General features: G+C 56.0%; 10 protein-coding genes across 21 annotated transcripts in view; all 10 read right to left on the bottom strand.

The window, feature by feature from the left end:
- Positions 1-559: 559 nt before the first annotated feature.
- H310_04753 (hypothetical protein) lies at positions 560-1,015 on the bottom strand (the record flags this gene model as incomplete). The annotated part of the gene is made up of 1 exon (XM_008869224.1): positions 560-1,015. Exon 1 carries the CDS (start codon positions 971-973, stop codon positions 560-562), a length of 414 nt encoding a protein of 137 aa, XP_008867446.1. The 5' UTR covers positions 974-1,015.
- A 645-nt stretch (positions 1,016-1,660) lies between these two features.
- Positions 1,661-2,315, bottom strand: H310_04752 (hypothetical protein; the record flags this gene model as incomplete). Its single annotated transcript, XM_008869223.1, has 3 exons — positions 1,661-1,912; positions 1,962-2,041; positions 2,087-2,315. 3 exons carry the CDS (start codon positions 2,313-2,315, stop codon positions 1,661-1,663), a joined length of 561 nt encoding a protein of 186 aa, XP_008867445.1.
- A 505-nt stretch (positions 2,316-2,820) lies between these two features.
- H310_04751 (hypothetical protein) lies at positions 2,821-4,540 on the bottom strand. The gene is made up of 7 exons (XM_008869222.1): positions 4,372-4,540; positions 4,072-4,316; positions 3,915-4,024; positions 3,566-3,689; positions 3,478-3,513; positions 3,151-3,396; positions 2,821-3,098 (listed from the first exon to the last, which is right to left on the bottom strand). Exons 1-7 carry the CDS (start codon positions 4,514-4,516, stop codon positions 2,949-2,951), a joined length of 1,056 nt encoding a protein of 351 aa, XP_008867444.1. The 5' UTR covers positions 4,517-4,540; the 3' UTR covers positions 2,821-2,948.
- A 765-nt stretch (positions 4,541-5,305) lies between these two features.
- On the bottom strand, positions 5,306-6,208 carry H310_04750 (hypothetical protein). The gene has a single exon (XM_008869221.1). It carries the CDS (start codon positions 6,192-6,194, stop codon positions 5,544-5,546), a length of 651 nt encoding a protein of 216 aa, XP_008867443.1. The 5' UTR covers positions 6,195-6,208; the 3' UTR covers positions 5,306-5,543.
- Positions 6,209-6,232: 24 nt separating this feature from the next.
- Positions 6,233-6,818, bottom strand: H310_04749. Of its 2 annotated transcripts, none has more exons than XM_008869220.1 (2): positions 6,701-6,818; positions 6,233-6,656 (listed from the first exon to the last, which is right to left on the bottom strand). In XM_008869220.1, exon 2 carries the CDS (start codon positions 6,627-6,629, stop codon positions 6,339-6,341), a length of 291 nt encoding a protein of 96 aa, XP_008867442.1. In that variant the 5' UTR covers positions 6,630-6,656; positions 6,701-6,818; the 3' UTR covers positions 6,233-6,338. The 2 variants fall into 2 exon arrangements, with proteins under 2 accessions (XP_008867442.1, XP_008867441.1); XM_008869219.1 differs by having other exon boundaries at positions 6,718-6,818.
- A 349-nt stretch (positions 6,819-7,167) lies between these two features.
- H310_04748 (hypothetical protein) lies at positions 7,168-7,896 on the bottom strand. Its single transcript, XM_008869218.1, has one exon. The coding sequence runs from the start codon at positions 7,795-7,797 to the stop codon at positions 7,222-7,224; it is 576 nt and encodes a 191-aa protein (XP_008867440.1). The 5' UTR covers positions 7,798-7,896; the 3' UTR covers positions 7,168-7,221.
- Positions 7,897-8,894: 998 nt separating this feature from the next.
- On the bottom strand, positions 8,895-9,559 carry H310_04747 (hypothetical protein). The gene has a single exon (XM_008869217.1). The coding sequence runs from the start codon at positions 9,540-9,542 to the stop codon at positions 8,952-8,954; it is 591 nt and encodes a 196-aa protein (XP_008867439.1). The 5' UTR covers positions 9,543-9,559; the 3' UTR covers positions 8,895-8,951.
- Positions 9,560-10,249: 690 nt separating this feature from the next.
- H310_04746 (hypothetical protein) lies at positions 10,250-11,490 on the bottom strand. The gene is made up of 2 exons (XM_008869216.1): positions 10,526-11,490; positions 10,250-10,453 (listed from the first exon to the last, which is right to left on the bottom strand). Exon 1 carries the CDS (start codon positions 11,387-11,389, stop codon positions 10,790-10,792), a length of 600 nt encoding a protein of 199 aa, XP_008867438.1. The 5' UTR covers positions 11,390-11,490; the 3' UTR covers positions 10,250-10,453; positions 10,526-10,789.
- Positions 11,491-11,899: 409 nt separating this feature from the next.
- Positions 11,900-16,163, bottom strand: H310_04745 (hypothetical protein). Of its 11 annotated transcripts, XM_008869206.1 has the most exons (16): positions 16,080-16,163; positions 15,476-16,031; positions 15,085-15,145; positions 14,781-14,947; positions 14,523-14,706; positions 14,096-14,252; positions 13,943-14,046; positions 13,744-13,834; positions 13,552-13,677; positions 13,418-13,495; positions 13,187-13,337; positions 12,985-13,065; positions 12,792-12,892; positions 12,553-12,720; positions 12,440-12,502; positions 11,900-12,386 (listed from the first exon to the last, which is right to left on the bottom strand). In XM_008869206.1, exons 1-16 carry the CDS (start codon positions 16,146-16,148, stop codon positions 12,255-12,257), a joined length of 2,289 nt encoding a protein of 762 aa, XP_008867428.1. In that variant the 5' UTR covers positions 16,149-16,163; the 3' UTR covers positions 11,900-12,254. The 11 variants fall into 11 exon arrangements, with proteins under 11 accessions (XP_008867428.1, XP_008867432.1, XP_008867437.1 ...); XM_008869210.1 differs by having other exon boundaries at positions 12,553-12,892; XM_008869205.1 differs by having other exon boundaries at positions 11,913-12,502.
- A 645-nt stretch (positions 16,164-16,808) lies between these two features.
- H310_04744 (hypothetical protein) overlaps positions 16,809-18,340 on the bottom strand; it is a gene marked incomplete at its 5' end in the record, with an annotated part of 3,253 nt that continues 1,721 nt past the window's right edge. Inside the window, one exon of the mRNA XM_008869204.1 lies at positions 16,809-18,207. Coding sequence (XP_008867426.1) covers positions 16,864-18,207 — 1,344 coding nt within the window. The 3' untranslated portion in view covers positions 16,809-16,863. The remainder of the gene's footprint in view (positions 18,208-18,340) is intronic.

The raw sequence follows: 18,340 nt of genomic DNA, 5'->3' as shown, positions 1-18,340 counted from the left end.
GAAATCCGCGGCATTTGCCTCGTCAATCGATCGTGACGGGTACATTCAACAACAGTCGAAACACACAACATTCGACAAAGTGGAGGAGAGCTTTGGTGTTGGTGAAGTTCAGCATGTTAGCATGACAAGTCAGACTCGGCATCGATTTGAGCGTTGTGGACTCGATGGTTTTGCCTCTATGGCGTTGATATATGCCTTGTTTCGCAGGGTTTGCTCTCCCCAAAATGGGATCACATCCAAGCGAGATCGCGTGTGATGGAATCTCCGCGTCCTTTCAAATGCGCTTTTCCCTCCTGGATCTCCCCATCACACAGCGTATTATTGCATGGCGATGCTGTCCCACTAAATCAAAGAGCATGAACGATGTTTTTGCCATTCGGCAGCTCCATCAATCGTTTTTGAAATGGGCTTGTGCGGGCCACAGTTTGCTTAACGCGCGAAAAATGCCGCAGGGTTGATGGTACCCGTCCGTAATATTCATGAGAAAAGCAAAGCGATAGAATGGTGGCACATGGACTTTCCAAGGGGCGCCGATTATTCCTTCGCTCGATTTAAGAACTCACGACGAAGGCATAGAGTTCAACGTTTCCTCGGTGTTACGAGCTTTCGTCGAGGAGACGGGAGTCTCCATTGCTTGCTCGTACGCTGCCTTCATTTGATCAAAATCGAGCGATTCGAACTGTTGCCGCATCGTGCCCAAACTTTGGGCAGAGCATACGGGCATGGTCTTTCGTAGCACATTGAAAAGCGTTCGGCACTCAAGGCTATTGAAGAACTTGCGCAGTTGTTGCCGCGATGGGGTCGCTCCTTTCAACTCTCCCATTCCCGACGCCGCCATGCATGGAACGAGAGGTGTTTCGTGCAGAAGGATGTTGAGATGCATGTCGTTCTTGCATTTGACCTTGTCGGCCCAGACGACCAAGCACAGGCACAGCGCGATCGCACCGTGAAGAAGCCACCAGGGGGCAACCATGACTACTGAGCAATGATGTCGGGAAATCGAGAAATGTGTTTAGCGGCCACCTCGCGCCGCCGAGTGGCATAGGCACTACTGATATGGCCCCGTCTCGAGTCGTAACCCGGGTTTATCGACGGTAATTGCATTAAAAGCCATATATCGCGATGCCGTCGACAGTATTTTTCGTGCAGAGTCCCATCGTCCGCACCCAACACGTACAACGAACGAGTTGACCCCTGACTGGTGAGACAACCTTTGATCGGCGTTTTTGTGGTAAGTGCCCTCAATGGAGGATGACAGGTGGGGGTAATCGCACCACCCACACCACAACACTCTATGCCATGCCCCCGTTGACGCAATAACGTTTCCGTCGGTGACGTGGGACGAGTGCTGCGTTGTTGTAGCTCGAGGCCAGTGAAAGCGCCAACGTGCCCCCGCCTGCTCTACCCAGAGCGCTTGCGTTGATTGCAACTGTTCTCCGCTTCCATGGATACGAATGTTCCGCGCGTGGTGTGATATCTCCGTGAAGGCAGCGGCGACGCCATCTCTCGATGTGGCACCGCGTTCCGTTGTCGCGGCAAGCATGTCGACATGAACTGTGTCGGTGTATTGTTTTTTGTGTGAATGAATGCCCCATTTATTAACGCCTGAAGTGATCGAGCACGGTTCGTAGTGTCGTGCATCGGATGTCATGTGGGGTTGTCACTTGCCAGCCAAGTAGTCGGCTTGCGGCTCACGAGGTGATGGTCGCACCCAGTCAGATGGACGCAGGTATGGACGGACACTGTCGCGGTGCTTCGAGTGGGCGATGTGGCATTCGTCCAAGAGCAAGTTGTCTGCATAGTCAAACGAGGGACCGACAGCTTCGGAGACCAGCCCGAAGTCAGCCTCGCCAGACACCAACGACGCAGCTTTCCACCACCCTCTAGGGCATGTGAACTGCAACACGTGTCCCTAGTGCAAGTGTGACTGGTCGGGAATTGCTGGCGTGCAAACACCGTACACTGTGAAGGTCGGGACCCAAGATAACCCTCGTGAGCTCGTCGGTCGCAGGGTCCACCAGAAGATATGCGATCGCTTCACCTACTCGGGACATGGGCGAGCGCTTTAATGCAATTCAGCGAATACCTGCGTGCCAGAAATGTGAGATGTCCGACTGGGCGTTGACGTGAACATACATCATGGGCGCGGGCTGGCGAAGCATGTAGTGAATCGTGGAGATACAAGCTCGACGCGGCGGGCCGCGACCGCCAGGCGTGTCAACCTGAAAGGTTGAGCGGTGGCGAATGGCAAAGTAGCCGCCTTCCTCCGGGTGAGGCACCATCTCGAGGTGCTTGATGTAGTATTCTGCGTCCATCTTGTTGCGACGGACCGCCGTCAACCAATATTAACCACTGCAATATTTTTAATCCGTTAAATGTACCCCGTTAAATGAAACGATACAGTGGACTCGAGCGTTGTCACCAAAATCAGCACAAAAAGGCCGCCATATTCGGGATATCCACAACCGCTGGTGCATTCAATTGCTTGTACGGCACAGCGTCGTGGCACCGAGTGGTCCGCCGCCTGATCGGCCGACAAGTTTGGCGAATTCGCCGAATGCATTTCATGAAAGCGAAAACTCAGTGAACAATAATGTTATCCGGACGACCGTTTATCCGGATTGCCGCATGCCACGCCAAGGTTGCGATGGCGAAGGAAGGAGTGCGCATTGTGTCGACCGGTGCGATCTGGGGCTACGTGATCGTGAGCCTGTCCGCGATCTTCTACATCACATTCATGCAAGTGACTGCCTTCCTCGATGTGTCGATGCGTCCAACGGTGGTATGCTGTAGGTACTTGATCGTGGTGGCCAAAGTTCTCCCGCCGCCAACACCCGGTGGTGCATTCCCCATGATGGACGCGATTCGAGCCGATCAACATTACTGTTATCTGGTGCCACTGACTATTCCTGTCGCGTTTATTGCCATGTATGTGAGTTGGGTCAGTCTCAAGTACTTTCGGCAAAACTAGGCACGGGCGTGCCGTCGCGATGAAACCCAACAAACTGGTTGTTCTCGATCAAGTTCTTCTCCTTGGCTTTGCGCAACAAGTAAACGAGAAATGCCGCTTGCTTGGGATTGCGTCGAATGTTCGACACCTACAAAGACCACTTTGTCATTCCCCCGTGTCCTTCGGTCAAGGCGCCTTACCGACATCGCCGCCTTTGTGTCGCATTTCGCTGCCGCCTGCGCGACCTTGACATACTTGTTGAACTGCTGGCTGTGCTCGGGGTACATCTGAGCGTACGGACCAATCTCATGGTTGAACATGTTGAGTCCAACGACGACTCGACGCACACCAGAGGGCAAAAACGTCACGGGAGTGCTTCCGTGGGGAAGGTTCCCGTCGATAAGGATGCCTCGGCGATGGCAGTACGGAACGACATGGTCGTGCACCTAGGCGCGGGCGAAAGATAAGCGCGAACGAGTCCACTCGATTGCTAGGCGATCGGCTCGTCGTTCAACTTTTCAACCTACCGTGACGGGTCGCCGCGACTCTTTGTACCCGTGGACCTAAACATTTGCGGGATATCAAGTCGACCGTGAAAGAGCCATCCAGACATACTTTATAATGCGAGAGTCCGTCGGTGTGGGCGTAGAAGGCGCCGCCATGGATAGCATCTTCGGGAAGAGGGCTGACATGCAGCGTCCCGCTGTACAGTGGTGGATACGTCACATTCGTTTGGTATCTGCGGGGAGAACGGAGATTAGTTGGAGGATGCATGCAAGGGATGGAAGAAAAACCTCAAACACGACAACACCACGAAGCAAGCTTCGATCGTGACGAAGATGGAGGCCCACGAGAGAGGAGAAACGCGGCAGAATGCCGACGGAGGCTTTCAGAAATTGAACGCCAACATGCAAAAAGTGGACAGAGGATCGAGGTCGCAACACGACAAAGGTGTAGAACCCACCGGAACATTTCAGCGTAGTCTATATGATACGCAACAACGTCGTTTACGTCGGACGTGATGACCCATACGACGACGCCGTGGGTGTTGTCCCAGTCTTGCGATGGAAGCGCCTGGAGTGGTTGAGGTGCATGAAACACGACAAGGAGCGATAGGATACCTGTGAATCGACGAGGAACTCGCGAATGGCATGGAGTGCGAGGGTATGCCGCGCATGATCTTGTTTGGAATCGGGAAAGACATTGAGGTGCTTGTCAAAGATCTCGGTGGTGAGGATGTACACGCCCCACACGCGAACGTCGACCGCAGACGCGTACAACTGCGCGGCAAGTGATTCGGACACGGCATTATCCGTCACACGGAACACACCAGGCAATGCTCGAGGTTGATCGGCCACCATAAAACCTGGGTTCCATCCATCACACCAGGCAAAGCTTACACGATGTCCCCTTGCAAGTACCTCGCGAATGAGAGTCCGACGACGAGGATGATCCCGTGGGATGGAAGCCATCATCCCACGGGACAATGCGCGGGTGATCTTTGAACCAGGACGGCATTCTTGTGCACGTGGACGTTGATGGTGCCGGCGGAATCGCGGCCTTCATCGTTTCGTTCGACCGGGTTTCGACTGTACTCAAAAGTCACGTCAATTATCCAGCGAAATAGTCGATTTTTCGGATAACGCAACCCTTTCCGGAAAATCCCGAGAATCAAGTTGATGGTGGCAATGAACATGACCAAGGGTGACCGATGGGATTGTCGATGGCCGGGAACGACGCATCCTGACACGAGGCGAATGACCGACGCGCTGCAAACGACGCGTTGACGTGACGTTTGAAACTTGAGGTCGACGGCGGACAAGTTCAAATGGGCACACGACGACACAATGACGTCAAACCAGGGGAGGTTTCGACACGGATATGGGTCAACGTAAGAACAAGTCGCTTTGGGCTCCCAAGAGACGCGTGCATGCACCGCAAACATGGGCCAAACTTGACGTTGGCGAAGACCATTTGGGTTTCTCGTCGGCCTGTATCAAGTGGTGGCCTTGGCTCTTTCATCATTCATGTTGCGAACATGCACTCGGTGGTGTGTTGCCCATATGATGTGTATTCACGCTGATGTTGTCGCACTGGATTCAATGCAAAATCGATGACGTGGCATCAACGCCCTCGTGCAAGACGACCTTTCGTACAATACGAGGACGAATCACCAGAGCATGGATGCCACGACGTCGTGGCGCGATGGCCAACGTCCCGCGGTTTTGAAGTGCGCATGCCCTTCTCGTGTTCGCCATGCGAGGACCGCAGGATTCCATCCAAAACTCACGCTGGATACGCTCGAGCGAGCGTACGCGCGATTTTTGAATACCCAACACCAGGTACACGTCCACGTGGATCGCCTCTCAACCACCGCGTCGTGAGATGGAAAGACGCAAATTTGAGCCCCGTGCATGTTTATAATGTCTAGAAGGTCGACACCGGGTGTGTACTCAAGGGACAATGAAGGCACAGACGTGCCGTGATTTTCTTGCGCTGTCCCGATCCATGGCGACCGTTGGCAGTTGTCCATGAAACACCACTTGGCACCTCTGCACCAACGGCAAACTTGAATTGTGCTATGGGTCATTCTTCACGCGTCGTGTTTGTGAAGCACCTGGCAAACATCCCAAGGTGCAACGTTGGCGGCAATTTCCGCCACACCACGGCCCCACGCGGCCACTGCAGCGGCAGTTGCGTTGTCCATTAACGGATTTTCGCTCCTCGGGCCAAGTAGCACGATCACCTCGACATGAGGATACGCGTGGAGGTACGTGACCAACAGTGACGGGCGACGGAGGTACACGGCCAAGAGCGCCGCCACACGTATCGAGTGATGCTCGTCGTCTGCGCCAACCATGGAAGCGTCGTCACGAACAAGTCGAAAGCAATCTCGAAGGAACACGTCGACAGGCGCGGTGTCGACGCCAAAAACTGCAATGTGGTCATGTGTCGGCTTGATGGGTTCCAGTTGTCGAGCCAGGAGCATCTCAAACAGTCCCGACCCGCAGCCAATGCTAAGCACCGTTCCAGCAGACGCCACGACAGGTTCGAGCCAAGGCTGCAGCGAGCGCAACAAGGCTGAAGTTGGATTCACGCAGCAGAGGGACGTTCGAGTCGGCAAAGCATCGATCAGAGATTGCATACCAGGCACATCGCCGTGGAAAAACTGTCGTCGCAGCGTGTCCGCGGCGGACGTCCCCCCGTCGTTCGAGTACAGGGGCAAGTGGCCACCACGGTACATGATCGGCACAGCGCGAATGCAGCCAACTTATTTTAATCTCTTGGTTTTTGTATGACGTGGTGAATTAAAAAAAACTCTGTTGGCCATGAGGATCCATGGCGTCGAGGAGGATGGAGCCACAAGTCGTATTGTTCTTGATTGTAGCTACCACTCGCGGTTCGAAATGAGCTCCTCTACGTCGACGTCGAAGCCGTAGGCAGCAGCGATGAACCCAATGTCGGACCCGATCGCATCCCGAGCCACGGTTTCCAGCATGCTGCCACGAGCTTCGAACGCTTCTTCGAGTTGATTGAACTCTTCTGTCGTAGCATGCGTCAACTCGAGGAGCCTGGCGGGCGTCAACGGCTGGGCTTGTTCGATGTCGTCGCACAAGCGTTCGAGCAACTGCTTGCCCTGGAGCACCAGGTCCTGCGGAAAGTACGCGTCGCGCGCCATGTCCTTGAGGAACTCGTGGGCGAGAATCTAGACCAGCATGAGTCGCTACGACGTGGCAGTCTCAAGCGCACAAAGACGAGATCGGCACCTTGGCGTTCGTCGGCATGGCCAGTAGAGTTGGGTTTCAGGTGGAAAATATTTGAACTTCCGAAACCAGTTGGATCGGCACGTTGGTAAAAGAGGTGCAGCGAGGAGCGCCGCGCATCCACGGCGAGTTCATGCGCTCCGAACGTCTCGCAGCGCACGTGCGACGGCTTCAACGCCAGTTGCCTCGAGCGCCGCGGTGGTGGCTGCGTGTCGCTGTCGACGCGGCGGCAATTCTAGCTTGTCCACAGCACCAACCATTTATCGCCCATCCACCATTGTCCTTTGTCGCCATTGTGGGGCTATCAACGCTCCGACATGCTGCCAAACCTGCACGCCATGCGCTCCTCGCTCCCGCGCCAACACACTGTTCTTCCTGGGGCACCCAGGTCAAATCGCCGAACCACACGCGCCATGCTCCCTTTGGAGGACGGTGGTACAGTCCCAGACGACAGCGGTTTTCAAGCGTCAGGTTGGCGCAATAGCGATGGTTCATGATATATGAAAATTACATAAACAAGGACGCGACAGTCAAGGCAAGGACGCTCACAGTCCCGGCGACGGCGCTCGAGGGAACGGGCGTCGACGAGGGGGCGGTCGTGGTGCCGGTGGGCTTGGTGGTCGTCGTGATCGTGTCCGGCTTGCCGGTGGTGGACGTGCCGTTGCCGGGTTTGGGGGTGGCACCGCCGGAAGGCTTGGTGGTAGTGGGTTCGCCGGCGGCGGCAGACTTGGCGAACGCGTACAGGTCCTTCAACGTCCAGTTGAACTTGGCGGTGTTGATGGTACTGGTCGCGCCGGTGGGGAAATCGCACGGAGGGGAGATCGCCTTCACCTTTTCCACGACGCCATCCCACCACGTCGTGCACGACTTGGTCGCGAGCATCTTGGTCAGGTCGGCTTCAGTTGGGGTCGATGTGGGGTCCGTGCTAACGCCAGAGTCCTTGGAGCACGTCAAAGCACCAGGGTCGAGGGCGCCCAACGCGAGGACCGTCGTGACCGCTTCGGCGCACTTCTTGGACGCGGCGGCGTCTTGGGCGGCGGCCGTAGCCACAAGGGCGGCAGTGAACAAAGCGCAGGTCTTCATCGTTGAACGAGGTGAATTGGAAAATGGTCCATGCCGTACAAACCTGGGCGTGTCGTCGGTTTGCGTGTACGCCGCGCGACCAGAGACCGAGCACACATGCTCGCCGCCGCTGATCTTGCCGACCAGAGCGAGGAGCATATCATGGACAAAATGCATCACGTTTGCATGTAATGTAGGACCATCTCGGTTGGTCGTCGGCAGTGTCCGCTCCCGTCGGACGTGAATTTGACTGGGATTTTGTATGCGTCGGGCGCGGCATGGGCATCGCCCAGCTTGTTGCATACGCTTGACACGCATTCGAATTGCGTACTTTTCATGTAGTTTTTTGTGCATGCATACAAACGTTATGAGAATACGTGCTTGACAGTTGAGAGAATGCGTATTTACATATGCGATCGAAGGGGCAGCGTAAAGACATCCCGGGCGTCGACCCTTCAGCACTCGACCGAACGCAACCGCACAAACGACGATGATTATGTGCTGCACGCGGCTGCCTACAACCGCACGAACGTCGATGGTTCATCGGCCTGGAGCCAAACAAGCCACAGACGGATGATGCACCAGTGCGCGGACAAAACGATAAGCACATCCTCTCAAGTCGGTGAGACCGGAGGAAGAACGACCACGTTCTCCGCCGAGAGGAGGAGCAAATATCCGTAAGTCCCAACATGGCAATGCGGGCTGCGTACAGGATGCACGATCTCTTTCTTGCACACGTCTTTTCCTGTGATTCGTTTGTCGCTGGTTGGCGTCGTCGAAAGAGCGTCCATGGGCTCTCTCCACCACAATCGCCATCCACCCCCGTCGACTCCCTCCAGCGGCGCACCCGTTGGAAGGCGTGTGACGAGGTCGACGTGGCTTTTTGTTGGCGGGCTCGCCGAGATACGACCGAGATGCACGATGGGTTTGTAATTGTGTCGCGGGTACGTAACAGACCCCCGATGGGATGGCAAACAGGACGTCGACGTCGTATATCCAGCACGCCAGAAGCTTTGGCAAATCGCCATCAATTAGTCACGCGCGAACTCACAGATATACGTGCTGGCGGCATGTCGGCACCACAACTGGCCCGCGTCCGTCGGCGGCGACCTCGAGGCGTTGGCATGTCAAACAGAAAACAGAATTCGCTTCGTTACAAGAACGAACACAACGACTTAGTTCACCAAGTAAAGCGCGACCGTGAGGGCGGCGAGCGCAGCCCCCGAGGACGTCGCGGCCGACGTGACTGAGGGGGTGGAAGTCGACACGGCCTTGGTGGTGGCCGCGGGGGTCGTGACGATATCCGGCGACTTGGTTGTGGTCGCATTGGTGGCGTTCGTCGGCTGGGGGGTCAGCTTGGCGGTTGTGGTCGGCGCGGGGGTCGACTTGGCGTTGTTTTCACCAGCTTCGTTGTTCTTGACCAAGAACTCCTTGAACGTCCACGAAAATTTGTCCGTCGAATACACGGGCGAGTCGTTTACGATGTACGTGCAGGGAGGGGACACGCCCTTGATGGCGGTAGCGATCGAGTTGTACCATTTCTCGCAGTCGGCGGACGCGAGGAGCTTTGCTTGGTCCGACGACGACGTCGTCGTTGTAAACACCGCAGTCATGTCGGTGCCCCCGATGGCTTTGGCACATGCCTTGGCATCAGCGCTCGTGAAGAGAGGGGACACCGCCTTGCCGATTGCGAGAGTACATGACGAATCCGCCGACACAAGCGCAGCCGACGTTGCGACGACGAGGCCAACGGTAAACGATTTCATGGGGCCGTGGAATTTGAACACTGGTGCTGCCACAAGCGGACAGGCTGGTCGCGTGACATGTAGTTGTATGGAGAGCTGTTATTGTATGCACAACGTTCAGGAATTGCATCCACGTCGCCACTCGAGAATGGGTCACTTGAACCAGTTCAACCACATGTTGGACCAACTTTACCCGGCACAACCGTACGGACGAAAGCTTGCCCCAGCATGTGGACGTGAGGATGCGGTGGACTCGGCCCTCTGCTGACGGTGGCGAGCGCTGTCGTGGGCAGCCCTTGCTATGACGGGAGTGCTTGGCGGGCGACTCGCCATGCTGCTGCTTTTCCAGACTGGTCGGTCGAAGGTACTACTAACAACACCTGTGCTGTGTCTTTGTAGATCCGGATGAGGTGACATTTGAGAGATGTGACGCTTGAATCCAGTACTGAGCGGGAGTGGCTTCGTATGGCTTGGCGCCAAGCCGGCACTTTGGAGCTGGTTGTGCCGTGAAGCAAGCCTATGTGGATGCATGGCAGAGGCCATCATGGGAAATGGTTGACCATTCCTGCGATTGCGACAGACACAGACTGAGGTTGTGCCGACATGCCACCGACACAACGAGCGTGAGACGAGGTGATGGATGCTGTGGGATGTGGTGTTGCAATTCGCGTTTTGCACGGGTGGCACCACAGCGAGAACTCGGTGGGATGTGTGACGCTCATATCGAGTTGTCGCACACAACAGGGAAAACCTCGATAAGATAAGCGACGGCGTCAAGCACTGGAGGCAACTTCAGCAGGCTTTGCAAGCAGCAGCGGTCAATGAGTGCCTACCCACGAGAGCAGATGAAGACCCGAGCGTCATCCCACAACATTCTTGATCCGTAACAGCGCGGGATGCCAGTGGTCGACAACGTTGTCTGCCAGGGATTCCTGCGAAGGCCACTTGAGCGAGTTCTTCTTGAGCCAGCCACGATCAAGGGTGCTGTGCAGGGCTGGACATACCTGGCATCGCAAACTCCACGCACTATCACCCCTTGGGGCAGTCAGGGCTCATGAGGAGCTCGGTGGTATCCGACAACGGGACGCATGGGCCAACGGATGCATTACAGGGTAAAGCTGGAATCGCCTTTCACCATTTTTGCCCCAGTCCGCACAGGAAACACTCGCCATTCGCCACAATCGTTGTTTAGCTTCCATCGCTATCTGTTCGAGTCGTGTGCAATAATACATCAAACGCGGCCACGTCATCGTTGGGCCATGGAGAATTCAACACACGGCCGACGTGGCGGCGGCGACGACTATCACGACCGCACTCATCAGCAAGACACCACACGCCTGACTAGCCACAGGGGATGATGTCCTCGGACCGTCGACCGTCGTCGTGGGTCCCGGGAGCGGCGTTGTGTTGACGGGTTTGTTCAAAATTGGCTTGGTCGTCGGGTCCTTGTATTCCGTAGTGACTGACCACTCGATGAGGTCCATGTACTCGGTAAGTGTGAAGTTGTACGTGGACGTGTTGAACGAGCCGCCCGTGTTGTACCAGTATACGCATGAGGGTTTCGTGGCGCGGATCACATCGTGGAGCTCGGCATACCATACTTTGCACTCGTCCAGGTTGGCCATGCGCCGAATTACTTCCGTCCGATTCGACGGAAGGTCGATAAAGGACAATTGACTTGGTGGTGTCTCGGGGACCACCGCCTTCACGCATGCCTTGGCCTTGGTGTTTGTCCTCAGGCCATTGAGCACCGGGGCGAGCTTGTCCATACACGACATGTCGGCTTTCGGCTGCGCGTGTGCGACGTTCACGGCCGCGGCTGTTGCTACAACAAGCACAACCAGCGGTCGCTTCGCTGGTCGGGACATGCTTCGAGCAATGCGTTCGACGGCCGCCCAACTTGCCGCCGATGTGTTTGTGCCAAGGAATCGAGAGCCAGGTACGCAAGGCGACACCGCCCCAACACGACAAGCACGCCCATGTTGTCCTGGTCACTCCCTGATGTTGTTGGGGTTCCGGATGGCTTGCCACAATGGCTTCCGTCCTCGGCGGCCCGACAATGCTACTGGAGTTTGTATATTTCATACCCCGATTGAGATGTCGAGGTCGGTGATCCATTTGCATATATTCTCACCACCTGCAAGGGCTACGTAAAATGTTCTCGCCGGGGTGTCTGAAAAGCTCCATGCACTCGACTTGCCCAGTTACGTATACCTGGCGCGAAGGACTCAACGCGGGCACTCGACGGATATGCCCACGACGCTACCAGCATCAGGATGGAGGACGGTTTATCCACATGAATGTGGGAAATGTATGCATTCGATCTCCTCACATACATAATGGCCCAGGGCGTGCACCAATCACATTCGAGAGGAGAACGGCGATGCCGCCGTCGTTTGGTCGAGCCAATACGGCTGGGCTGTGCGTGACGTGGACGAAGCCGTCGAGGAAAACGAGGCGGTTCGGCCGTGGAGCGACGGAAGCACTCCCGCCAATGTTCCGGACTCGGGTCACAAAGAGAGGGACCTGAATGGTGCGCCGTCGCTTTGTTCAATCATGCCTACACGCTTGAAGAGACGTGGCGGACGCCACTGTCGCCGCCATCCATGTTGCATGTGACAGCAAGTGATGTCTCGACTCGGGCCGAGCGACGGCACCGTTGTCAAAGAGAAACACAAAGCTTTTGTGCATTCCAAACTTCGGTTTACGCCTCTCTTGCTCCATGCGACTACCTCAGGGTTTGTCCAGCACAGCCAGTACGTCCGACACGATGGCGTGAATGGCCGAAGTCGGCGGAAGTGACGAGACTTTGCCGCGCAATACACTTGTCGGGATGGTCGCGACAGACGTGGGAAACGCCACTGCCTAATCCACACCATGTCCATCGATTCGACGCCACCGAATGGCACATGTCGTACCAACGACCCAATCGCGACGAGCACGCGCCCGAGAGCTTCTTCGTCCAAGTTGCCGCCAAGCAGCTAGTGCCAAGAGGTGGAACGTCAGCAAGGCAAAGACAGGGCTAGCCCACCTCGGCCAGCTGAGTCGACACGATCTTCGCAGCTGCCGAGTGTTCGTCGTCGCGGCCAGTGCTCAGTGCCAACGTCGCGTTCATCCACAGTGTCGCAACACTCAGCGCCAACGGTTTACTCCACGACGCAGTAGGTGGCCACGAGCTGTGGATGCCACTTGCCACGGCCTGCACATACAACGAGTAAGGCGGCCATCGAGAAAATCGATCCGAGTGGCATGTCCGATGGACGGTCGTACGTCGATCTGCGCAACAAGTTTGGTCGGGGCATGGGGAGCCCAGTTTACCAGCACTCGAATCGCCAGAAATCGAGTTGCGTCCGCCGCATCACGAGCAAACGCTACAAAGCACGCATGGTGAGTCAGGCGTTTGTTTCCATCCTGTGGTTGGCGCGTCCCCTGCGCCTGTTTATAGACATTCACGGCAACGTACCATGGCGCAGCACCGCGGTCGTGTCGGTGATGTGCGTTGCGCCCATGGGATGCACCAGCATTAGTCGCACCAAATCCAGGGCTACGAAGATGCCAGGCCGTCAGTCAGTGCCATGAAGGATCCACGATTCCATTGCAACTGGCGGTGAAAGACTTTGTCAACGCAACCAACTCAACCAGCTCTTGGGAAGAGTGGGGAGGACCTGGAAAGGCGTGGGTGGGTGGCCATTTGTCCAAGAGCTTCCACACGGTGGCCACCTGGCTCTTGGTAATCGTGCTCGAATGGTAGTATGACGTTTGTTGGAGTGTGGTGATCAGCGCGCCCAGTTGTGCCAAATCCGTGCCCTCCAAAACCTATAGTCAACCAAGGCCTGCAAATTCAGCCCCTTCTCTGCCAACAGCTTTGTAGCATTCGTCACGGAGATGGCGCCTACCGGATGCAATGTATTGAACTGCTCCACGGTCGCCAGCAGCTTGGCTATTTTGGCCGAGTCAAACGTCGCATACGTTCTCTACAGACGGCAGCACTTCATGTTCGCCATCCCAAGGCGTCGTCGTATATGCAAACCAGAGGAAAGTATGGCGACGCCACAGGCGCAGGCGACACAGCCGGTGCGCCGCTGGCCGACGTCGAGCGATCGCCCAATATCGGGGGCTGGTAGTTGGCCGATCGGTCACTGATATAGTCAGCAATCTAGCACCCAAATCCCAAAGATCAGCGATGGCACACGTAGTAGCATGGGGGACAAGGGCCAAAGACCTCTTTCAAGTAGGACGGATTCAGCAAATGCTTGTCGATAAAGGCTTGGGCAACCGTGAACGGGTTCTGTCCTTGGTTGTACCCAATTTCCCTAGTCAGTCCACAATCACAAGTCACCGCGGCATCCCATGGATTGCACACACACACAGCCACCATGCGAACAAAAGGCACACGCTCCACGACACGATGGATTTCGTACAGTTTCTTGACCCCAGACGGCGTTTCGATTTCGACTGGAATCACCATGTCGTACGCCTCGCCATCCACGACGCCGCCACTGCCCGTCCCCGTCACTTGACCAATCTACCACACGATCGATCATCATACACGGAGCGTGGCTGCATCGTCCTACATCAAGCCACGTCCCCGACACAGCACTCCACTGGCACGCCCATGCCACGTTGTCGCGCCGGAACATTTGGACCATCCCGTCGGACTTGCCCACTTGGCTCGCTCGCATGTCATACGGCGGCAGCGATTCCACCTCCACCGCGCTCGGACCCCGCGCCCTATTTCAGGAGAGACGCACACGAGTTTGCAGCCAAATTTCGTTCAACTCCAATTCTCCAATGCAATGGACAAACGCGTCGACACCCGCCGGACCAGACACATTCAGCGCGAGTGAACGAAATATGCAATTGCTGCACATGGGGAACATTGAAAGGGACACACAGCCACCTCATCGTGCATGCAACCAGTCGAGCTCGCAGAAAACACCACTGCGGGTAGTAGACACACAAGCACGACTAGCGAGAATGTTGCGTACGAATAGGACGTACGCTTGAACATGGGCCTCTGCGACTTGAGTCGCAAGGGCCGTCTCGAGGGCATCGTTGCGTGGCGTCCGGTAGCTGAACACACGCACACTCTTGTCTTCGGCACCCGTGGCAAAGTCCCCGTTCGCAAGCGCCGACACACACCACAAGCCACTGGGATGGTCGATAGTTTGTACACACGTGCCATCTACAAATGAGCCACGCACGTCATGCATATCAAGCACCACGTGTCGCGAGATCGATCTCAAGAGAGGGGCGTACCTAGGCTCCAAACACGAGCAGTCGAATCTTCACTAGCCGACACCAAGTGCTGGCTCTGGGGAAGGTACGCCAGCCCGAGCACAAAACCAGGCTTTCCTTCGTGATTCAGCGGGTGCTGGCACGTCACGAGGACCGCGCCGTCGTCAGCCGCACGGAGCTTGATCGATCTACAAACATACAACGAGTGCCTCAAGTCTTGACAAGCGATGAACAACCGGGTGGAGCACTCTAACGATAGCTGTCGTCGAGGCCAACAGCAGCGCGGGACAAAGCAAGGAAGCCCAGGGGGATGCACTCCACCTACCCGTCGTTTGAGCACGAGGCGAACCCGATCGCGTCCACTTGGACCAGTTGGCGCACTGGGCCTACATGGGCGAGCAGCACGCATGAGGACAATTCACGTTTGGTCAACCGATGCTGTCGCATGACGTTGACCCTGAGCAAGTCGTCGAATATCTCCCGCTGTCATGAAGGCGAAACAAGCAGCGTGGAGGCATGGCATCACATGCGCCGACCTCAGACGCATCACGGCAGTTGGAGAATATTGCTCCGAAAGCCATATAGACTCGAGCCACAAACCGTACTGCATGCATTGCACTCCGATGGCCCCGCGAGAAATTGAGGTCTCGTGCAGCATGGACGATGTCCAGATCGGAAAAGTCGTATGCAGTTTCACATTAGGGAAGAGAACTCACCTTGGTGGTCCGACAATGTGCGCGTCAAGGCATATTCAGTTGGCGAGACAGCGTGCCACATGCGAATTCGAGCGTCGACGACTTGATTGCCTTGCTGCTTTCCCGTGGAGCCTGTTGCGATGACGCCGTTGGGAAGACCCAGAACACACACGCCGTTCTCGTGGTCTGGCAGGACGAAGCGACAAGTTTGGCTGGCAATGTCCCATCCACGACATGTCCCGTCCCAACTGCCCGAAAGCAATTGAGGTGTCGTGGGGTTTTGAAGCCACGATAGAGAGATCACGCCACTGGAGTGTCCTTTCAGGACTGCCACGCAGGTATACAATCCATCGGATCGAGTGAAAATTCGCACATGCGTGTCCATGCCACCCGTGGCAAACCCCTCGGACAACAGTATTGCCTCGTGCGCGGCATCCAGCGGCACGATGGCCGTGACCCAGTGCGAGTGCTCGTAGATCGACTGTTTTGGCGCGCTGGACACGACGTCCCAGCATAGCACTGTGGCATCCATGGCTCCCGTGACAACAGTCCCATGGACGTCAGCAATCGCTCGAACCTAGAGCAACTTGAGAAGCAGTGGGAAGGGGGGGACGAGGACTCTTACCGCGCCACCATGACCTGTCAGGGCGTGTGCGATCGAGTACGTCGTTCCAGACGTCGACGATGTTGCCATGCCGTTGGAGGGCTTTTCCAAAGTGTGCTTGTCACCTCCGAATGCAGGAATCCCGATGCATGATTCGATGATATTCGAGGTAATTGCTGGTTTAAACCAATCATATCGCTGTATTAAAAGAAATCTTGCAATTTATAGCCTATACAATTTTGATTATGAGATAACACCATGCATGTGAGCTCGACCGCAAGGACATGCCCCCTCATCCGTGTTAATACGACAATGCGCGCGACGACGGCTGAGAGAGCTAGCACAATACGAGTGGGTTTACAGCTTATATGGTGGTGCAAGAGTTGATGCCGAGATTGCGCATGTTTCAGGAGGGCTGTCGCGGTCGGAATGGGTGTTAACTTTCATCCTCTCGACCCGATTGTGCCATGGACTCATCATTCTCATTCCTCCTGGAGTGGCTCACGACATCCCTTTGCACGTGCTGATAGGTCAGCGTGAAGTCGCCCTCAGCTCCTTTGTTCGGGCCATGGACAGCAGACTGAAGCTCAGCATGTGTCTTGTCTTGGAGAGGAAAATTGATGCTTGTCGTCGCGATGCACAGGATTTCCGAGCGAGAGTTTGTGGCCAGGAGATATTCATGGATCCGAGGCATCTACAACCGCGCCAGGAATACACCGCAGCGTTTGGTGTGTGCCAAGTACACATCGATGGTATTCCTATCAGATCGACAGGCCACCCCAACACGAACTCGATTCAAACTCACTTAGATATGTTGAAACGCCATGGATTGGTTGCTACCAGCAACGGCAACGTCATGGCATTGCTCCTTGCTTTCAAGCACAACCACGTCATCGTCAAAGTAGCACACATGGCTTCGCTGCTGGCGATTTCGTCGCACGATGTAGACCGCCATCAGAGCGAGGGCGCAAGCCGCGCCACTCGCAATTCCAATGATGAGGCTGACTGGCAACGCGGTCGCCGCGACCGCGCTCTTGGCTCCGTTGTCGACGATGGGGTTTGAACTGGAGGATTGCGGCCCTAACGATTTTGACGATGAAGTTGTATGCGGCACAACGATTGTCGGTGCGTCCGTGGCATTGGGCATGAAGGACGCCTTGTCCGGGTTGTCCCACTTGAGAGCCATGCAGAGGGGACTACTGGTGCTGCAATCGGTGTCGTGCTTGAGGAAAAACGTGTACGCGCCGCTCGGGGCGTCCTTCATGAGTCCCTTGCCGATGTCGTTGCTGTAGTAGCCCAGGTCTTGATGAGACAGCGAAAACGTCACAACGTTGGCCTCGCCCGCCGCCAACGACAGCTTTGTAAATCGCTTCAGGAGTTTGGTTTCGGCATGGATGCGAGTCGCAGGCGGCGTTCCAAACAGGAGCACGGTCTCTTGCCCTTTGACAAGCCCGGTGTTTTGCACAGTCACTGAGACGGTGAACGCATTCGAGCCCGTCGAGCTGAACGATAGCGCCGTCGTGCTGATGGTCGCGTTCGAGTAATGGAAGCTCGTGTAGCTCAATCCGTCGCCAAACTGCCACTCTGCAGGACACTCGTACTTGATGCCGTCCTTGAGACATGACGTGTTGGTGCGCTTGTAGTACGGAGTTGCCAAGTTGATGCTGGTGTCCGTCTTTGGGTACGTCATGGCCATTCTTCCGCTCGGATTGACTTTGCCCAGCAACACGTCTACAATCGCTTGGCCGCCAAATTCACACGGCAGGCCAGCAAAGATGACAGCGTGCGCAAGGTCTGCTATCCCGTTAAGCAGTCGAGGACGCCCTTCGACCAACACCAGAATGATCTTGGTGCCGGTCGACTTGAGCGCCTTGACATACGTGAGGAATCCTGGTGGGAGGGGCTGCTTGTCATCGTTGCCTTTAAATTCAGCGTAGGGACGTTCGCCCAGCACGACCACCGTGTAGTCAGCTTTGGCTGCCATGGCCTTGGCCGCTTCCAAGTCGCCGGGCTTTCCGTCGTTGTCGACAAGGTTCCCGTCCGTGTCAAACCCTTGGTAAAACGAAAATTTGTCCGATCCCCCAAGGGTGGTCTCCATCGCTTTCCGCACGGACGCGCCCAACGGAAACACTTGGTTCAGGGACGTCCCCTGCCACCACAGTGACCACCCACCGCACAATAACCCGATCGAGTCGCTGCTGGAGCCTGTGAGGAAAATGGATGCCTTCCCGGGAGTCAATGGCAGCGCATTGTCTTGGTTTTTCAAGAGCACCATGGATTCC

This window comes from Aphanomyces invadans, assembly GCF_000520115.1.
Source record: "Aphanomyces invadans strain NJM9701 unplaced genomic scaffold supercont1.7, whole genome shotgun sequence".
In the NCBI taxonomy this organism is placed as follows: domain Eukaryota; phylum Oomycota; class Saprolegniomycetes; order Saprolegniales; family Verrucalvaceae; genus Aphanomyces; species Aphanomyces invadans.
This window is presented reverse-complemented; position numbering and strand designations above follow the sequence as displayed.